Source organism: Acipenser ruthenus, chromosome 24, assembly GCF_902713425.1.
Source record: "Acipenser ruthenus chromosome 24, fAciRut3.2 maternal haplotype, whole genome shotgun sequence".
NCBI lineage: Eukaryota > Metazoa > Chordata > Actinopteri > Acipenseriformes > Acipenseridae > Acipenser > Acipenser ruthenus.
Window position 1 is genome coordinate 29,742,816 of NC_081212.1, and position 21,261 is coordinate 29,764,076.

General features: G+C 44.6%; 2 protein-coding genes across 10 annotated transcripts; both read right to left on the reverse strand.

Annotated features, from left to right (window-relative positions):
• Window positions 1–43: 43 nt before the first annotated feature.
• On the reverse strand, window positions 44–17,879 carry LOC117429155 (aminopeptidase N-like). Of its 2 annotated transcripts, none has more exons than XM_058999225.1 (20): window positions 17,742–17,879; window positions 11,271–11,413; window positions 10,548–10,684; window positions 9,933–10,059; window positions 9,396–9,550; window positions 9,121–9,234; window positions 8,235–8,378; window positions 7,149–7,214; window positions 6,685–6,750; window positions 6,000–6,175; window positions 5,640–5,716; window positions 5,137–5,270; window positions 4,956–5,011; window positions 4,070–4,217; window positions 3,645–3,736; window positions 3,017–3,127; window positions 2,213–2,380; window positions 1,520–1,660; window positions 1,345–1,414; window positions 44–739 (listed from the first exon to the last, which is right to left on the reverse strand). In XM_058999225.1, the coding sequence occupies exons 2-20, from the start codon at window positions 11,392–11,394 to the stop codon at window positions 587–589; spliced, it is 2,259 nt and encodes a 752-aa protein (XP_058855208.1). In that variant the 5' UTR covers window positions 11,395–11,413; window positions 17,742–17,879; the 3' UTR covers window positions 44–586. The 2 variants fall into 2 exon arrangements, with proteins under 2 accessions (XP_058855208.1, XP_058855207.1); XM_058999224.1 differs by lacking the exon at window positions 17,742–17,879 and adding an exon at window positions 13,263–14,616.
• A 1-nt stretch (window position 17,880) lies between these two features.
• On the reverse strand, window positions 17,881–21,257 carry LOC117429156 (uncharacterized). 8 transcript variants are annotated; one of them, XM_058999227.1, is made up of 3 exons: window positions 20,827–21,257; window positions 20,063–20,160; window positions 17,881–19,578 (listed from the first exon to the last, which is right to left on the reverse strand). In XM_058999227.1, exon 3 carries the CDS (start codon window positions 19,083–19,085, stop codon window positions 17,889–17,891), a length of 1,197 nt encoding a protein of 398 aa, XP_058855210.1. In that variant the 5' UTR covers window positions 19,086–19,578; window positions 20,063–20,160; window positions 20,827–21,257; the 3' UTR covers window positions 17,881–17,888. The 8 variants fall into 8 exon arrangements, with proteins under 8 accessions (XP_058855210.1, XP_058855209.1, XP_058855213.1 ...); XM_058999226.1 differs by having other exon boundaries at window positions 20,063–20,163; XM_058999230.1 differs by having other exon boundaries at window positions 20,036–20,163.
• Window positions 21,258–21,261: the final 4 nt, after the last annotated feature.

Genomic DNA, 21,261 nt, shown 5'->3' on the forward strand with positions numbered 1-21,261 from the left:
CCCAATAAAGAATACTCAGAAAAATACACATTGTAGTTTTTAAAGTTGTATTTTTATTTTTACAAAATGCCATTAAAATGTAATTATAAAACTCCTGTGTATTTCTAGAGAGCCCTTTTATATTCCCAGGTATTATAAACGGGTGATGGGGAGCCCGGTGAGGGGAAGGGTTCCAGGCTGTCTCTGGGGAAGCCTGAAGCCTTTTCCAGCCCCACACCGCCCTAGAGGCTGTGCTGAAAGAGTGAGGATTTCAAGTTTCAAGACGGGATAAGAATAAATACAAAAATTACACAAAATAAAATGATTGTGCAGATTGGAAAAAAAGCAGCTGCAGTCCAGCAAACACTTGCAATGGCTTTGATTAGGACAGGTGCCTGTGCTGGTGCCGCACATTGCACTGTATCACACTGGAATTTCAATGCAGTTTTGGGGTAATAACAGCCATAATGTAATATGATCTCGCACTGCAGTAAGAGTGTCATCAAGCTTCAGGTTTATCAGCACCGGTGTATTGCACTTTGACTCAAATTAAAGGAGCAGCTGTTTTTGAAACTGTTCTCTGCAGCTCCTGTGAAATCTACATGATTTAAAGTGAGTTGGAGGTGAACCAGTTGAACACGGGGTCCTTGTTTTCATTGATCCACTTGATGTTCAGCTGGGTCCTCTCTATAGCTTGGCTCAGCGTCTGCGTGCTCAAGCAGTCCTCTGTGATGTCATTACTCTGGCGGAACTGCTGAAGCTGTTCCGATCCACAGGGTAAAGGGAAGTGGGGTGACATGAACACAAAAACCACATTAGTGAAGCAGTGAGTAAGGGGTCAATGGATCAACCTGGAATCTGTGAATCAATCAAGGCTTGTAAAAATATTGCACTTCTATCACGAGTTCCTGCTTAAACTGGGCTGCTACACCGTCACTGGAGAGGAGTCAAAACCAGGGTTATATTTACTGGATATGTGATTTTTAGATTGCTGGGGGCTGCTAGAGAGATCGTTTTACCAGAGCAACCTGTAAAATAATATATAGCAGTATAGTACTGTAGTAATTTGTGTCCCTTTTCCTCTAAATGAAATCATTCTCAAACAGGGAGCACATTTCTGCATTTATACAGATAGTGGAAAACCTCTGTTATCTAAACTGATTGGGATCAGGCTGTGTTTAGATAAAAACAGCATACAGGGCTATTCAGATAACGAAGGCTTTACTGGAAGTAAAACCATGTATTCATTACGGAACAAAGTCTCATGAAAATGGCAACAAATGTAATTAATCAAAGCCATCTTTCAAATAAAGGACTTGTCAGCTTTGCACAGTATCCTGACAGGTCATATCGAAGCAGGGTTACCTGTGTGAGCTCAAGCTCTGTGGAGAATCTCTGCGTCACTCCCTCTAGGAGGCTGTCCATCGGAGAGGACCTGAAACAGCAGGAGGAGAAACCCGACTCTATCAAACAATCCAAGCACTTCAAATTCAGTAGGGAACGCGGTTCAGATTACCCAAGAGAAGGGAGGCTGACTCACCCGCTGCAGATGGTGCTGGAGTAGGCTCGGATGAAGTCCCACACCAACGACTGGCCTACCACGTTTCTAGAGATATAGTTGATAGTCGGGATGGAATCCATCTTCCTGATCTTCTCCGGATCCAGAGTGTACTTGAGATACCTACAGAATAAAGAAGAGAAGCAGGGATGGGTCAGCAGCGGTGCCTTTTTCTTTAAATGTTTAGACCTTTAATAAAAGTGGTAAGAACAGAAGAAAATGTATGAACGAGAGGAGGCCATTCGGCCCATTTAAGCTTGTCTGGTTCCTAGTAGCTGATTGATCTCAGAACTTTGTCAAGTCAGGTCTTAAAGGATCCAAGCGATTTAGCATCAACAGCATGACTAGGTAGCCCATTCCATCCCACCACCACTCTCTGTGTGAAGAATGGTCTTTTTCCCTCTGTCCTAAGTCTAACTACACTTAATTTCTAACTGTGTCCTCGGATTGTGGTTTCTGTGCTGTGTTTAAAGTAATGGTCCTGGTTAACTGTATCAACCCCTGTTAAGATTTTGAAGACTTCAATCGTGCCCTGATTCTTCTTTGTTCCTGGCTAAATAGATTCAGTCCATTAAAAAGCAGCCACATAAAAAGCCCACACTGTTGTAAAAAAAAGGCTGGGGGTTCAAGTGGGACATGAGCCTGAACGAACTGTGCAGCAGCCCTGGGTCTGACCTGTTCAAGATCCAGATGTGCTTGGAGCAGGACAGCCCGTATCTCAGCTTGTCAGCCTCCGTGGTGATGATGGCGTTCTGAAACCTCTCCCACGCGAAGTCCCACTCCTCCACGCCCCCCGCGGCTATCGCATTGCAGTAGATGGTCGTTTTCAAGTTTGGATGGATCCTGGCGGGTTCATAGAAGACGTGTGTTAAATACAACATGATCGCCAAACCACAGAATATTCCACTGCGTTCCCATTATAACCCCAGTGTATCAGGCTGCAGAAACCCCAGCAGAATTATTAACAGACCTCAATACCAGCTCTATAGAAGGACCAGCTTATCTCTGTCTCTTCCCATTCAACTTGGAGGCAGTCTGAATATTTCCCTTTATAACCAGGTCACTCAGTTCTTCGATGGTCAGAATAGAGTGGTCCTGATACGGTAGCACACTGGCACTGATGGAGCTACCATGGTACTGCCAATGCCAGTGTGAGCTGGGTCCACAGTGCTTATGCAATGCTGCCAGTGACTCGCACCATTCAAGTAACCCATGTGCTGTGACAGTAGTGGCACTATATTGAAACTGCAGATCAAGCTCCGTATGATAACCCATCTTAGTGCTTACAACGGTACTAAACATTCTGAAATGAATGCATTGTAAAGGTACTAAACATTCTGAAATGAATGCATTGTAAAGGTACTAAACATTCTGAAATGAATGCATTGTAAAGGTACTAAACATTCTGAAATGAATGCATTGTAAAGGTACTAAACATTCTGAAATGAATGAATTGTAAAGGTATTATTCAGTGCGTACGGGTTGACGCTGGGGTTGTCCATCCATTCCCGGTACAGACTGGAGGCCAGCTCTTGACACTTCTTCAAACCGTTCTCACAGGCAACCTCAATGGCAGTGACCTCGTTGTACCTGAATAGATGGGAACATCTGCCATGAGCTGCCATGGACACCTAACACAGAAAGCAGTGCTGAAACCAGGGCCAGGACCTGAATCATTCACATTGATCCTTATCCAATATTACCAGAGTAAGAGGAAAAGCATAGCACAGCGTAATGACGCGCAGTGAAAGCATGGTAAACCACAGAGGGGTAAGGTAAAGCTAATTAAAGAAAATGGCACGCCGTGGTAAAACTGGGGAAAGCATGGGAAAACTGCACCATTATTGCTGTAAATGCAGTTCTAATTGGCAGGCCGGGGTAAATGTGGACAGTTTATACAATTGTAAACTGTCTCCAGGATAAAAAAAAGATCATAAAAAAACATAGTAATAACTATTTAAAGAAAAATAATGTAAAAAATTCAATAGACTTTGGGCTGAGAAAATGAAATGACATGCAATAAACAAGCAATACATGAATCTAGTTTCAAGGGTTGCTTGTATGTAGTTCTCATGAAAGTTTAAGCAAGGTGCATCGTGTCACTTACTGGTCAGTGTGTCCCAAGGGTACCTCTGTCCAGTTCGCAGTGATGTTCTCAAAATAGTCAAACAAAGGAGTCACTTGCTTCCTGAGGTAAGTCTAAAAAGAAGGTTATTAAATCAGTCACTAAATACTTTCTGCACCAGCAGTATCTTTCAGTTGCCCAACAGGATTCTAAAGTCGAAGTGGGATTTGGGGTTCACCCTGCACACTGAACGGTTCACCCTGCACACTGAACGGTTCACTGCACACTGAACGGTTCACCCTGCACACTGAACAGTTCACCGCACACTGAACGGTTCACCCTGCACACTGAACGGTTCACCCTGCACACTGAACGGTTCACCCTGCACACTCATTAATAACACTGAGGGTTATTAATGAATCCCCTCATTCATTAACCTTTACAGCCAAGGTTAAACATGAACTCACCTGCATGGGCCCATTCACTTCAGTGCGATCGAACATGAGGGAGAAGTACCCCAGATTGTCTATAGCCGACTCCCAAGGCATGTACTCCACGTCTTTGGAGAGGTACTTGGTGGTGTCCAGAGCCAGTGTGGTCGGGATATACCCTGCCCTTTAACAATGAGAAGAAAGATAAGGAAGAGTTTTACTAACTTACAACACTTTTGGGAAAAAAAATAGACAACCAAAATACAGGCAAGAAAAAACATCAACTCAGAATGTAAACTTGAGGGAACATCCAGAAATCAGAAACAGGTCGTATTCCTCTAAGAGCAAAATTGACACATGGTAAAACACAGAGAGACATGGTAAAACACAGAGAGGCATGGTAAAACACAGAGAGGCATGGTAAAACCCAGAGACGCATGGTAAAACACAGAGAGACATGGTAAAACACAGAGAGGCATGGTAAAACACAGAGAGACATGGTAAAACCCAGAGAGGCATGGTAAAACACAGAGAGACATGGTAAAACCCAGAGAGGCATGGTAAAACACAGAGAGGCATGGTAAAACACAGAGAGGCATGGTAAAACACAGTGAGGCATGGTAAAACCCAGAGAGGCATGGTAAACCCAGAGAGGCATGGTAAAACCCAGAGAGGCATGGTAAAACCCAGAGAGGCATGGTAAAACACAGAGAGACATGGTAAAACACAGAGAGGCATGGTAAAACACAGAGAGACATGGTAAAACACAGAGAGGCATGGTAAAACACAGAGAGACATGGTAAAACACAGAGAGGCATGGTAAAACACAGAGAGACATGGTAAAACACAGAGAGGCATGGTAAAACACAGAGAGACATGGTAAAACCCAGAGAGGCATGGTAAAACACAGAGAGGCACCTACCTGGCCAGATTGAACGCATCATCAATGAGCTGGGCTCTGTTAATCACAGGGATTTCCTGCAAAGGGAAGAGAGGGAAACACTAATAATGAAACAGGAGGCAGGAGGCTGGAGCCGCAACACTGCTGTGGTAAACTTTTCTAAGGGTGTTAGTCACTAGCGCACACTTCAAAGAACACTTACAGTAAAATTATCCTGCAGCTGCTGAAGAAGCCTGTCCCAGTTCTCAGTGTCGTAGTTAACCCTGTAGTATCCAGTACAGTTGATATTGGCCAGCACCCAATCAGTGCTGTTGGATTGCACAGTTGTGTTCGTTTCTGATTTTAAACAAACAAACAAAGAAATAAAACCATTCCGTCAGGACAACTCTGTGCCATGCTCGGATTAATAAATCTGCAATGCTGAACAATATTAGGATCAGGGCAACTCTGTGCCATGCTCGGATTAATAAATCTGCAATGCTGAACAATATTAGGATCAGGGCAACTCTGTGCCATGCTCGGATTAATAAATCTGCAATGCTGAACAATATTAGGATCAGGGCAGGTTTGGCATTCTATTTGGCGGTGAAGAATGAATGCTCATATACAGTAGTGTTCAGGCTGTGTCATTATCAACACTGTCAGGGATGCAGAGAGGCAGGGAGGCTGAGAACAGGGGAATACACAGGAGCACAGTCTCCATACCTGAGGTATTGAGCAGCCAGAAGTCAGTTTGGAGAATCCCAGACTTCATCCAACTCACTGGAACAAACCAGGTGTAGCTGCGAGGTGGAGAGAGGTTATGCATGAGAGTGTGGCATAATAATTTAGGTATAAAATGAACCACCAGGAGGCATTGTGGGGCCTGAACAGTACAGACCCTGCTATAAAACCATCCAAGTGGAATGGTGTGATAGCTTGCTTCACGAAAGTGGACCCCCTTTTTCATGGTAAAGCTTGGAGGGAGGGAGAGGGGGGGGGTGGGGGTGTGTAGCATTGAAGTATATTTGCAAGGTTTCTTCAAGCACATGCCCTTATCAGAGTTTCAATGGTGACAAGGCTTACTTGAATTGGGAGGACCTTGTGACCTCTGCGTCGGGGTCCAGAAGGAAGTGCTTCTGGGTCAGTGTGCCGGTTGTGGTGTTGATGGTTACCACAGGGAAGCCCATCTGCAGGACCCATCTGTTCATGATGTTTTCCACCGAGTCCGGTAGAGTTATGTTCTGCTGCTTGTTCACAGCCTTGCAATGAGAAACACGGGGCAGGGGTTTGTGAACTCCGCTGGCACTGAAGTACCTTGCAAAGTCCTGGAGACATTTCTCAAGCTGTCAAAGTGCTTGTACTGCCATGATGGAGGACGTGCAAATATTCAAAACCAGGAGCTGACTATGGGGCCAGGCTGGGGGAATCCCAATGTCTTATCTCGGAGCAATGCCCCTCACACTGCACTCGCTCTTAACCCTTTAAGGTACACAGGAATTGAGCCGTTATTCAAACGGGTCCTGCAGCTGACTCAAGTATCACTCAAGCAGACGAGCAGATCCAGCCTGTCAGTACATTTTAAACCCTGTTTCGTGCACCTCCTTCCTAATTAGGCTCTTCCTAATACACTGAGAGGGAGGCTCTTCCTAATGCACTGAGAGGGAGGCTCTTCCTAATGCACTGAGAGGGAGGCTCTTCCTAATGCACTGAGAGGGAGGCTCTTCTTAATGCACTGAGAGGGAGGCTCTTCCTAATGTGTGTAACTTACCTGCTGCAAGTGATCCCAAAGGTCTTGGTACACAGTAGTGTTGTACTTGTATTGCTCCAGGTATGTCTGTAAATAGAAACAGTTTGTTACTCCCAGTCCCCTGACAGTACTGCAGTGTTCCTGCAGGTGTGAAGAGGTGAACTCTGTAGTTAGGCAGCAGGCTTCTATTTAACATGTTCATTTTCAACCCTTACATCAGTCGAGTCCCATTTCATTTCTTCTACTGTTTAATCACTACATGGTGAGACAGATCTGCCCTGGTCAAAGACACACGCAGTGTTAATCGAGACTCCAGTCCCTGTGCTTTTAAAGCACATTAGAAAGCAATAAAGGCTGGGTAAAGTGTAAAGACAGTAATCTGCTGAGACGGGCTGGAGTAACCCACATGTGAGCAGGTACTGTGCAGCACTTTCTTGCAGATCCATGCTGTCACAGGGACTATTGAAATAACTGGGCAGACTCACTTTGAGCCCCCCCACAAAGAGATTCTCTGTTAAGAATCCAGACAGCATCCTCAGCACGGCAGCTCCCTGTGAGAAACGGGAAAAAAACAGAACAGCAAGCAGTTAATCTTCTAAACGCAGCTCCCAGCGATACATTAAAGGAAACGCTACAGTGGTTAATCAGGCTTTGAAATTGGAGCGTGCATCTGTCAGAAACACTCTGTCATGTTTTACAGCAGTCCAAACAATGGCCGGGACACAGGGGAAAGTCACACAGCTCTACAGACAGGGGAAAGTCACTCAGCACTACAGACAGCTGAACGTCACTCAGCACTACAGACAGCTGAACATCACACAGCACTACAGACAGCTGAACGTCACTCAGCACTACAGACAGCTGAATGTCACTCAGCACTACAGACAGTTGAACATCACACAGCACTACAGACAGGGGAAAGTCACTCAGCACTACAGACAGCTGAACGTCACTCAGCACTACAGACAGCTGAACATCACACAGCACTACAGACAGCTGAACGTCACTCAGCACTACAGACAGTTGAACATCACACAGCACTACAGACAGGGGAAAGTCACTCAGCACTACAGACAGCTGAACGTCACACAGCACTACAGACAGCTGAACGTCACACAGCACTACAGACAGTTGAACGTCACACAGCACTACAGACAGTTGAACATCACACAGCACTACAGACAGGGGAAAGTCACTCAGCACTACAGACAGCTGAACATCACTCAGCACTACAGACAGTTGAACATCACACAGCTCTACAGACAGGGGAAAGTCACACAGCTCTACAGACAGGGGAAAGTCACTCAGCACTACAGACAGCTGAACGTCACACAGCACTACAGACAGTTGAACATCACACAGCACTACAGACAGGGGAAAGTCACACAGCTCTACAGACAGGGAAGGTCACACAGCTCTACAGATAGGGGAAAGCCACACAGCTCTACACTGACAGGCTGTGGTTTAAGGGATTCTGAAGTTCTGCTGGGATTGCATTTGTGGTTTGATCCAGAGGCAGCTCTGTCAGTGCATTTCACAATACTGAGCCGGGCAGGCAGATGGAACTGTACCTTGCTATAGGTGATCGAGTCAAACAGATTTCCGATTTGAAGCGGGGTGCTGATCTCTTCCTCATCCAAGCTCAGTGGGTGAGAGGAGTTGAGGGCGTCCACTGCAAACACCTTCTGGTAATGATGCAGCACAATCAGGTCTTTCTGTGAACATGACAAGGGAAACAGACAATAGGCACAGGCATGAGGTACGACGCAGGCAATGTGAACACGACAGGGGAAACAGACGAGGCACAGGCATAAGGCACGATGCAGGCAATGTGAACACGACAGGGGAAACAGACAAGAGGCACAGGCATTGAGGTACGACGCAGGCAATGCATCGCTGCTGTATGGCTCTGTCATGCCTGCTGTATTGCTAACAATGTCCAAGCGGTTTTTATATCCCCAAAAAGGCTGTCATTGGTTCAGTTTAGTTTAACTGTAGTTCAATGCTGTTATTTAAGCAGGCAGAGAATCTGTTATCCATCTCATTGTCAAGGGCTGCCTTACAAGAGGTCAACACACTAATACAATGAACCAAACCCTAGTTTCTAACATCTACACCAATAATGTCATATGGATTTCTTTACCCATAGTTAATTATTTCACAGTATAAGAGGCTGAAACTACTTCATTGTTCTCATCTGTAAAGCGACAGGTACTTGGAGCCCGAGTTATAAAAATGTATAGACTTGTTTTAAGGAATGTCTTTTAGATTGAACAGTGCATAATTAAAAAGTAAAAGAAAAAGACTTCCAAGTCTCTGTTGAGAAAAGGTTTCATGACTTGAACAAACCAGTCCAGTATGAATAGAACCCTCCATGCTGGAAGGGTCATTGTGTCCCAACCTATATCAAATGGCATATGAATTTCAATATGGAGCAATAGCAAGGGAAAGCCCTACAATGTTCCAGCTGGGCTCTGCGTGATCTGCTCCCAGGTAGGACACATAGGTAGCGAATCCTTCATTCAGCCACAGATCATTCCACCAGCGCACTGTCACCAGGTTTCCAAACCACTGGGGAAGACAAACAGACACACTTTGAGAAACTGGAGCAAAAACACACAGTGCCAGATTCTCATTACAAATAAATTCCAATACATTTTTGTAACTCATAATTAAGTAATTATGAGTTACAAAATATATATATATTAGACGGTAGTGAAGAATGAAAGTACCTGATGGGCCAGTTCGTGAGCAATCACCGTGGCAACCCACTCCTTGTTACTGGTGGAGGAGATGTTTGGATTGTACAGCAGAGCAGTCTCGCGGTACGTCACCAGGCCCCAGTTCTCCATGGCCCCAGCACTGAAGTCTGGAAGAGCTATCTGGTCTACAGGTCAAAGAGAAATACAATCCACTTGACACAGTGAACTACATTTTCCTCTGTGATTAACTTAGCCAGGTCAAGACTCGATGCTACATTCCTATCTTATTCCGGTTTGCCCCCCTGAGCTTCAAGCCTGAGTGGTTTATAACCACCACTTGCTGAAAGTAGCAGCAGTACAATGCGTTTTTGGCTCACCGAGCTGGCAGTTTACCTAACAGCTAAAACGACCCGTTTACTGATGAAATACAATGAGCAGTACTGAACACTGCAGCCTTCACTGTTACATTGTAATACACATGTTGGGTATTTAACCTTGATGACAGTGCAATTTCAGATAAACACAACTTTACATTTCTGGGGCAATATGTATGCGAGTGTGAGGTACCTGACTTTGCCAGGGGGTAGGGTATGCTGTAGTAGTCCTCGAAGTACTGCAGGATTGGTCCGGTAATGTTCAGAGCGTAATCTCCCTGCTGTTCCGCAATAGCCTCCGGCCGGGCCCAGATTCGGATCTGGAAACGACATTGGATATTTATTCCCCTGAATATTACTTTGTCTTGACTTCGCTGCTTGATCTAGTCTGTGTTGAGGTTCTTTGTGTTTTAATGTCAGCTACTTCTGTTTGGGTGTTTCTCCATGGTTTCTATCTAGCCGTTACCTACCCTACCACAGGGATCATAAAAGAACTATAAATGTGTCAGCTGCTTCTGTTTGAGTGTTTCTCCCTGGTTTCTAGCCGTTACCTTTGCACCTGCTTTAAAACGTTAGCAGATAATCATTAAAATGAGTCGTGTCATTTTAAGGACAAGCACTCCAGATGCAGGTGGGGCTGTTAAAGGAGCATGTGTCATTCATTACATACATTTCCTGATCATGTTACACAGATCGCAAGACAGTCTGCAGTCCCTGAGGTTAGATTTACACAATTAGTAAAACACATTGGAAGTTACGAGAGTAAGTAAGAAGCATGCCAGCGAGGTTATAGATTGAGTAATATTACCGAGACGTTTCTGTTCAGGGCATGTATGTTCTTGAAGTCACAGACGATGAATGCCAGCAGGTAGGTTGACATGTCCGGTGTTGGGTGAAATGTAGTGATTCCCCATTCAGCCTTATCAAAGGTCCTATTCACTGAGTCTGCAAAAGAATACAGAGTAAGGCTGTAAGACCATGGGCAGCACAGCTGTGTGACCTCACTATCAGTGCTATTCTCTATGAACAATAATGCTACCTGAAAAAACATTGGACATGTTGGAAACCAGAAGGCCTTTGGCTCAACGCATTGAGGACCACGGCAGGATTTCATTGTTTCTCTGCTTTAAAAAAAAAAAAAACTCTTTTTTTTGTATCTTACTTTTGACAATTTTGTTGTACCCAGGAGTAGCAGATTCCAACAGAACCTGACCTGAGTAAGAAGATTCCATTAGAACCTAACCTGAGTAAGAAGATTCCATTAGAACCTAACCTGAGTAAGAAGATTCCATTAGAACCTAACCTGAGTAAGAAGATTCCATTAGAACCTAACCTGAGTAAGAAGATTCCAAAAGAACCTGACCTGGTAAGAAGATTCCATTAGAACCTGCCCTGAGTAAGAAGATTCCATTAGAACATATCCTATGGGAGCAGGTTCCAATAGGACCTACCCTGTGGCAGAAGATTCCATATGCTATGCTCTTATGTATAATGTAGTACAGAGAGACACAGCATGTGTCCCCACCCTCACCAATCACAGGACTGTTAGACAGAGCCACGAGCTTGGGGTCGTGGATCAGAGTGATGTTGAAATGTGCTTTCATGGCTGGTTCATCGAAGCAGGGGAAAACTGTCCTGGCATACGTGGGCTGCATCTGTGTGGTGGCGACTAACCTAGAAAACACATGAAAACATTTACAACTAAATAAACCATGCATGCATATTGACACTGACACTGACACAGAGCTATACTGGTCTGCCCAGATGCCTATTGAGTCCCGAGGACAAGCTTGCAGAGCTGCTGTTTATAAAATAAATCCACACGAGATGCAAAGACTGCCTCTCTCTCAACTCAATTGTAATACTGTACTGAAGATTGTAAACAGGAAACTACATGGAATGATGTGACTGAATTAAAGCAGGCTTTGTGTTCTTTACAATCCTCTGAATTAGTGTAAGCCAACTTGTTTCCTTGACGCTCAGCAAGGATGGTTGCGTTATATTTAAAATAAAAAAGAAACGAAAAAAAGATTATACAACTAAAGATAAAATAAAGGGTTTGAAACGTGTGCTGGTCGCTTTTTTTTTTCTTTTCAAGGGGGGCTGCTACTATCCACCGGAGCCTGGTTGTCTAGAACACAGTTTTACAGTAATCGCTTTTTAAAAAGAACTAATCTCAACAGACACAACATAGTGCAAATGAACAACCAGGGGGACCCACATTTTCAGGGTATATTTAAAGACTCTTTTGCAAACCATCCCAGCTTTTAGTCTGAGTTAAATGACACACCTCTGAGCTGAGCTGGACACACCAGCACACGCTGTTTATACAGGCAACAGACAGCCAAGGCCTGCAGGAAAAACTGGAGTGACTCAAAGTGCTGCGCAACGGGAGTTTGAAACAATGCCCTGCTTTTCTACCCTGGCACACTGTGTCACATCAGTGCAGGAGTGCACAGCATTTGCAAGCTCATCTCTTCAGTTGGTTTACAGGGTTAAATACAGAGGGCATGACACTGGTCCTTGTGGTCTGTGCTCCACCTACACCCTAAATTACACAACTGAAACAATGTAACCTCCTTCTGGGTCCTAATTACTGGTGAATTACTGATAGGCGCACCTTTATAATAATCAAAGAACAAGTCCTCATGTTGTCTACTGCTGTAAACATCTGGACATGATCCCCACCCCTACCCCTCCTCTCTTAATCAAACCAAACCAAACATTGAAACAAAAGTCACGATTATAAACTTAGAAACACTGCACATTTCATTCAGCTTTTGAACCTTGAGCTCAGTGTGTATGTGTGTGTGTGTGTGTGTGTGTGTGTGCAGGGGGTTAGAAACACTGCACATTTCATTCAGCTTTTGAACCCTGACCTCAGTGTGGGTGTGTGTGCAGGGGCTCCACTTCCCCCTTTTCTGTCTCAGTCCCAAGCAGCTGTAGAACAACTGCCTCAGAAATCAGAGCGTCCTCAAGCTACCCTGAGCACATTCCTAGCAAAGCAATAAAACAGACGCCATTAATGCCGAGCCTTGTCCTTTCAGTTCTGCGGATTTGTCCCTTGCAGAGAACCAAACATCTGATTATCGCACAGGGAGCCCCTATTCTCTAAAATCCACATTTTCTGATAGTAATAAAACAAGTATTACACTAACAAGAAACAACTTTGTTGCGGTGAGGAGTTACATTATTGTACAGTTATTTCTTGCTAGTTTTATATAATTAAAATAATTTTTCTTCCTCCCTGACAATTTCCCTTGCTTCAAAACAGGGCCCAGTGAGTTTCTCTGTGTCTCATTCACAAACGCTGTGTCTTGTTGCCTCACACAAGTAAAAACAGGTTACTGTATTGACGGGCTTGAGGGAGCCCTCCACTGGCTCTCCCAATACACACCAGCATTGGTACAGTAGGTGGCATTTGAGAAGTCCTGTGACTTCTTAATAACAGTAAATGGGCAAAACATGAACCAGGAGCCGACGTCTTTTAAACACATGCAGCTGAATTATGAAATGCACTTACTTCTTATCTTCACCCTCCATGTATTCACTCCGGTAGAAGCCAACCAAATCATCAGACAGCTCTCCAGTAAAATCTGTGATCATCTCATAGGTCTTCCCTTCCGTCAGGTTAGCGCGAAGCTGGACCACCAGGAACTCATTGCTGGTGTCTAAACAGCTATACTGAATGTCAACTGACTTGGAGCTGCTGACATCCCTGACGTCCGCGAGGTGTTCCCCTTTCGTGGTCAGGTTCAGCAGGCGGCTGTGAATCACAATGAGGTCTGTTTTCTTCTTGCACTTGAAGACGACAGTGGAGTTGCCCTTGAAGGTGAACATGCCTTCGTCGTTCGGCTTCAAGGAAGGCCAGAGCGTCACGCTGTATCCCGAAGGAATCAAGGAGTCCGGCAGTCGGCTCTCGTCCCATGGGTTAAAACACGGAGCATCAGGGCTGGGGGTGGTGGTCGGGGGAGGTAGGGTGGTCACTGGATGTTTTTTTCTCTCTTCCACGTAACTCGCTGTCAGCGCAATGATGGAGCCCAGAATTGCGGCTACAACCACTATAGCAAAAACAGCTAGGACCTTGCTAACTATCTGTCCCTTGGCCATGTCTGATCCATCCAAAGGCACCTACCAGTAAGAGGTGCAACCAGGCTGGTCCTTCTACTTCAGCTCCTCTGTGACACACACCGTCTTGTGCACGCCCAGTCTTGTTAATAGGTGAAGTATTAACTGTCATATGCTGCTTGTAAAGAATAGGTCGGGGCGTTCGTGTAGATCAGCTTCATCGGTTTCCACACATCTGGATCTGGTTTTCTCTCTTTCCACAAGTGAATGGAAACTGTAACCCTCTCCTCTCAAGCGATCCTCGTTTCGAAGAGAGCTGAGCAGAGGTCTACTTTCAGGCTTTCATTTCTACAGAGGGTTTAAAGGGTTAGACTGTGTCTGTGCACACCCTCGAATACCTCAAGTCTTAGTGAAACCCTTCTCAGAGCGAGCCAGCTCCAAGTTTGCTTGCAAATCTTTCCTCTCCCAGTGCACCGCATCCATGTTACTGTTTGAGCTCGGGTAGTGTGTATGTATCTGGAGCCCACATGCACCCCTGCCTCAAAGAGAGGATGCCTTCATGCAATTAAGAGCATATGTTTGCTTTAGCTACTAGGACGTTAAATCAGGGAGGAGGTTCTGTACAGTTTGGAAGGGGGGCACTTGAGCAGATATTGTTTTTAGAATACAATGGAGGGGGTTTTCCTTAACTCCAATGAAGGAAAACACAAATTACAAAGGAGCACTTAAACTATTATTCAGGGCTGTTCATACCTAGCTTTGAAACACATACATGTTAGAAGGCAAAATCTGAAATTCTCTCAGGGCAGTTCAGAAACCGTCCAATTCTATTTTTGTCTGCCGAAGAAAAACAAACGTTAAAAGCAAGATTAACCCCTAAAAGAAATTCCAAAAGAAGCAAAGTAAGAATCAAACTAGCTTTGGGAAGATTATAGATTTCTGAATTGTCAACATATGCATAATTATATAAAATACAGTGCTCCCTTCCAGGACCACAAGTGCAGTATCGGGAAAAACAGGAGTCTGTATATACACACACACACACTGGAACAGGATGAAGGCTACCTTTGAATCCTGAGCCATTCGAAAAAAAGGCATAATACCACAGTAGTGACGTCAAAAAGTGATAATTCCTCTAGAGGAAAATATACTTGAACTTTGGCCCATTCGACTCCTCGAGACCATCACTTTCAATTCAATTAATTTATGATGTCACAAAAACCCTAGATGGAATTATTTTCCTGTAACTCACTGAACCCCATCACTATTCTTTATATTATATATACATACACACACACACTGGAAGGCATGCTCCTCTGCATGTACTTCTTCCAAAACTTGAACCCTGATCAAGTACTGCTGCTGTTCCACTGCATACCGTTACCAGGAACATTGCGTTGCTTAGTTTCCCTGCTACACTGCAGTGTGTCACGCACATTACTGTACTTGATCCACTGTGTCAAAAGGAAAAGTTCAAAATACACTTCCTTGCACTGCCGTGCAGGCAGGGCGTGCTGGCTGCGTTATCAGGGTTTCACTCCTTATCATTCGGGACAAGGGGAGGGCACAGATTGTACTGCTGTGCAACTGATCATCAGTACAAGAGGGTGCACAGATTGTACTGCTGTGGTATTGATCGTCAGTGCGAGAGGGTGCACAGATTGTACTGCTGTGGTATTGATCGTCAGTGCGAGAGGGTGCACAGATTGTACTGCTGTGGTATTGATCGTCAGTGCGAGAGGGTGCACAGATTGTACTGCTGTGGTATTGATCGTCAGTGCGAGAGGGTGCACAGATTGTACTGCTGTGGTATTGATCGTCACTACGAGAGGGTGCATCACAATTACTGAGCCTTTTCCACTAGCCACTGGTTCTTAAACTTTAGACAGGAATCTCTTTGAAATGGCTTGGGTTTGCTTTACAATCACTACCAGTGTAGGTTTCTGGAAAACATCCTTGGGGGTCCATTTTCCACAGTGAGCAAATTGCCCATGTCATTTATATACCATGGAGTGGGCGATCTGCCTTACCCATACTGGAAAAAGAAAGCCCTAGACTTTTACAGTAAAAGCAGGAAACACATGAGCAAAATACACAGGTATTGTATTATTCTTAATACGACAAACTTTTAGAAAATGCTGCAAAAGATCCCGTGCAATGCTCTGGAGTGATTTGCGTATTGGTGTCTTCTTCCCTGTTTGGTTTCCTTGGATTTGGTTGAGTTTATTGACACTCCCTAATCACTTCTGAGAATACATTTCATTACCACTCAGGAAGAAAATAAATTAAAATCCCCCCCCGTCTGAAGTTTTATTGTGGACAATAGCATTTAGAATAGCTATTAAACTGCACAGCTGAGAATGCAAAGGGTACATAAATATGTTGTAAATGTCTGGAGTGGAAAGATCTTTTGATTATTAACACAACTCATCCGTAACCATTAAACACTGGTGCTAACTTAAGAAAAAACTCATTGACAAACTTTGAGAAAGACTACTAGCTGAAATACTTGTTGTTGAATTAAGTTTCTCTTAGTGTTTCTAAAAACACTCCACCCACACCTCCCACCTCCTTTGAAGTGCATCCCATTGCACATAGTGACCTCTGCTGGTGGAGGAGAATACTACAGAGGTACTTGATTCACAGCTGGAATACATAGGCGCTCACTTGAATACAACTAAATCACACCAAGCATCTTTACTCTTGCTTTGGGTCTAGACAGGACATCCTTTTTTGGGGGTAAAGAAAGGCAGTTTCGCTCAACTGTGACAACTGAGAGAGACAGAGACACATGCTGGGGTTCATTCCCTGCTGAAAGTGAAATGAAAAACAAGGTTTCTTGTTGCTCACGCAGAACTTGAAACGAGGTGCGGCTTTCAGATAAAATACAGACATTCTGGATAATGAGGCTTTGTACTCTGTGAAGTCTTTTTCATTCTGTATTAAGTTTGAAAAGGCTAAGAAGCCATTATAATTTACATGTGTAGCATAGTGTATATGGATCACTCTGGGATGTGCTGCTAATGTTCTTATATACTCCCTTGAATCGGGTGAGATAAGGGGTAAAAATATCCTGGCCTATTGGATCTGGAGGGGTGGCAGAATCGGACATTAAATTAAATTTGCTTTATAATTATTATTAAGATATTTATTCAGGAGCAAAAAAATCAGCTCCTTGCAGATTCAGCCTCTACAGTGGACATGGGTACTGTTAGAAGTGTGAATAAAGCATCTAAAAGGTCCAGTTTTGAACACCCCAGCAGGTGCCAAATCTCCCTGCTGGACACTGCAGAAGAAGCAGCTGTGTGTCACAGAGATACAAGAGAGTTGGGAGAGCCTGGTCCTCTTTATAAAAATACCAAACCATCGCTCAAACTTCACTCAAGTGCATTGTGTTAGTAACAAGCAACATTTCAGACAGCACAAATGTTTTTACATAATTTTTTACTCAAAAACATGATAATATGACTAGGAAAGCTGTCAGTATACAGGTATGTAGACGTGATCAACCAGGAAATGTTACACAGAACAAAGAGTATTTGGCACCTGAAAGTGATTACCTCTTAAAGGCACTGAAAGCAAGAGACTTTTTTAAAGTCTTGGCTGGTGCGACTGGAGCCCTCTACAGGTAGATAACGGTGGTGCTGTGACCTACCTTTTTATTTAAGTTGAATTGTTTAAAAACAAAACTGTGACCAAGGGCCACGTGAAAATGTGTAACTTAACACCAATAGCACCTTAAAGGAAAGTAGCTTAACAAATGCCTAAAAATAGGAATTTCCTTGAAACACACTGTAAACTAATATAGCCATGAAGCAGAAACAAAACTAATGAAGCCAGTCTGTAGTTATCTAAAAAACACACACATATAATTCCTATATACAAAATTAGCAACAATTAAAAGGGACAGATTTTACCATTGTTTTAGTATTACCTGAGTGTGATTTTTTATGAACCAGGCACCTAGAACAGATTACAGTAAGCAGCTGTAGATTTGCAGAGCGATTGTCAGAGTGGGGTGACAGAAGCAGAGCAACAGAAGGGGATGACTCTCAATGCTGGTGCATTGACACAGAGGGGGTCACCAGAGCCAGCTGTCCGAGTGCTGCAGGCAGTAGCAGGACTGTTCAAGGGCAGCAGTCAGCTCCTGGTAACCCTGCTCTCTCCAGCTCGGGAGCAGCCTCTCGCTGTTGAGTACCTCAAGCTGTGGGGTGCCATTGCGCAGGATCTGGTAGAGGCAGGGCCACTGGCTCTGTATCTCTAGCCTGGTCCTGCAGTCCAGGGTGATCCCGCGCAGTACCTTCTTGGCGCGGAGCTCTCTCAGGGCAGGGAGGTCCAGGCAGGAGAACACCAGCCCCCGGCTTGGAGACACGTCCAGGAACTCAAGCGAGCGGGACTCCAGGCAGTAGGAGATGCCCAGGTCTCGGAGAGGCACCAGGACATGAAGGGTTAAGGACTTGAGGTTATGCAGGGACCTGGTCAGTGTCTGCATGGTGCTGGGGCTGACCCCCTTGAAAACCCAGAAGTACTTGAGCTCCAGGACGCAGAGGTGCTGGAACCGCGACAGGAGGGAGAGGGAGGTCTGGGACCAGTCGAAGTGCAGGCGCATGGTGGCGACGCGGGGGCAGTTCTGAAGCAGCTTCCTGAGAAGCGCCTGGAAGTTGCTGACCTGTTCCATTTTGGTCAGGCTCTCTTGGTGCGAGCTGTACTTGTGCTCGGCCTGGAGGCAGACCCCCAGGGGCTCCAGCTGTGTGAAAGTCCAGTTCAGGCCCAGCTCGCTCAGGTCTCCGCAGTGGACGCTCTCCAGGAACTCGGACAGGAACTCCACCCACCTGTTCTCCTGGTCTCCCAGGTTGAAGCTGGCCTTGAGGACGAGTAAGCTGGCTCCCCGAGAGGCCAGGTGGTGGGCGTACTGGTGGACCCAGGCCTTCCATCGCTCAAATTCCTTAATGGACACCAGCATGCTCTCCATCCCCAGCAGGGTTACTCCTCTGCGGGTGAAGTCTGCCACCCGCCACAGCTTTCCAGTCCGGACCAGCCGGCTCCAGCTGCGGCACACCAGGGCAGCGGTGCACTTCTCCACTTCAGTGAGGAACGAGAGCACGTGGACCTGGCACTCCACCGGCAGCAAACCGAAAGGGAACACAGCCGGGTCACTGCGCGCGCCGAAGGGGGCTGGGGAACCACAAGGCAAAGGGGCCGAGCTCCACACCAGACTCCTACTGCGCCTACGCCCCCTGGAGCCTACAGCGGGGGCTCCTCTTCTCCTCGCGGGCATGAGGGAGAAAGTGCAAGATCCACAAGAGACCTGATTTAGAACCGTGCGTCTTTCTGCGCAGTTTGAGAGATTCACAGGGCACCTCCTCTCAACTGCTACAGAGACCTCTCTGTTTGGTCAGTCATGCCAAGAGCAGAGCAACTTAAAGCTGGAAGGGGAAGAGCTGCACACCCTACCCAAGCTGCTTGCTGTAGCTTTGTTTCTTACTGGGTCCACTCTTTGCATATTAACTGAAAGGTGCTTTGCAAGGGGTGTACCATTGTTATTGCTTAAATGCTAGTCACCACCGGAAAGCACTTGCTGTGGTCCAAAAAAAATAAAAAGTGAAGGCTTTCTCTGTAAACATTTTGCAGCATGCCTCGTGGAGCACACTGCTCTGTGGTTCAGTACTCTCTGTCAGTGCAGGGTCACACAGGGGATTACTTCTTTGTGAGGATAAGAGGGCAGTGTTATTTAACCCCCAATATCAGATCTCCTCTGTTTCTTCTGAAACCTAAGTGAAAAAGTAGAAAACAATACATTTAGAGTACAATCTGGTTCTGTATTTTGTACTGTAGGACAGAAGTATGCTTATGCCATTACTTAAATGGGTTAAGATTGTAATTCGGCACAGTCCAGTAACACACACCACTGCTCCATCATAAAAACGAAAGGAATATTTGGGTTTTAGCATATACATATGGAACGCAGCAATTACATACGTACCTCAGTGTAGTTTTCTGATTAAACGTTTGAAAAATAATGACAACCGAGAGTAAAGCACCCTACTCCTACACTGTGTAACACAGGACACCCGGACGAACTGGCAGTCAGTACATTGCAACCTCGATTACCCTAATCAACACTAACGTGGTTACTTCATAGACACAGGAGGCTGTGTGGTACACTGGTTAAAGGGTTTGTAGCGAGGAGGTCCCCCGGTTCAAACCCCTGCTCACTCATTGCCTCACTGTGAGTTCTTGAGCAAGTCACTTCACCTCCTTGTGCTCGTCTTTCGGATGAGACGTTGTTGTTGTAAGTGACTCTGCAGCTGATGCACACCCCAGTCTCTGTAAGTCGCCTTGGATAAAGGCCTCTGCTAAATAAACAAATAATAATACTTTACAACTCAGCATTGCATTACCGCCGTCAATTATTATTATTATTATTTATTTCTTAGCAGACGCCCTTATCCAGGGCGACTTACAATCGCAAGCAAATACAAATACATTCAAGTGTTACAATATAAGTCATACAATAAGAACAAGAAATACAATAATTCTCAAGTGTGACAAACCACAATTCAATAATATAGTGTCAATAACAGTGTCTAACTCTCCTCCGCTAACGAAGCTGTTTCCTTATACAGTAACGACAATGGGAATTCTGAATTATTCCTTATTCGAGCTGAATAGGGAAACAGTGTTCCAGCCAGCAACTTACAGGCTCACAAGACCAGCACCAAAGGGTTTGCCCACACAAGCACGCCCCCCCCAAAAAACTTTATTTCCTTATTCACTGCGACTTTCAACTGGGTTGCAAGGAATTCAAAATACAATAAAAAAAATCCCTTCCGGTTTAAAAAATAAAATCCATGCTGACGAAATGTACATTTTTAAAGTCAAATATATGCTAATATATTTATTATTATTATCGTTATTACTTTAAATACATTTATTTAAATGTTACTATACGGTATGCGTACAAGAAGTTAAAGCCTCTCTTCATTCTTTGAATTTGCAATGATTTCATTCATACTTACCTATCATTATTTACATGTATTTAAATGATAGCTCGTCTCTCCGTTGTTGTTCTGCGTTTTGTCATCAGTATGCGCCACTCGTCTGCGCACTCTTGTTTCGTATAATGTAGTTTTAGCTTTAATAAAGGAGTCAAACAGTTGTTTGAGAACTGGGGGAAAAGTTATCTTTATCAGGGACACCCGGCGTCTTTCCCTACATAGTCATCATGAACAAAGCTCACTATATGAAATAGATGTAATACCCCTTAGATTTAAATTTCTGTCACAGTTAACATTTTATTATTGAGCATAATCACATAATAATCAATCATTGCGTTCAACTGATTCTTAAAAAGCCATAAATACAGCTATAATGATTACAAAAATAAAATGTAGTTATTGAGATATAAAAAACAACGAATGAGTCTTTCTTGTTTGTGTGCCTTTGTTTCCGGT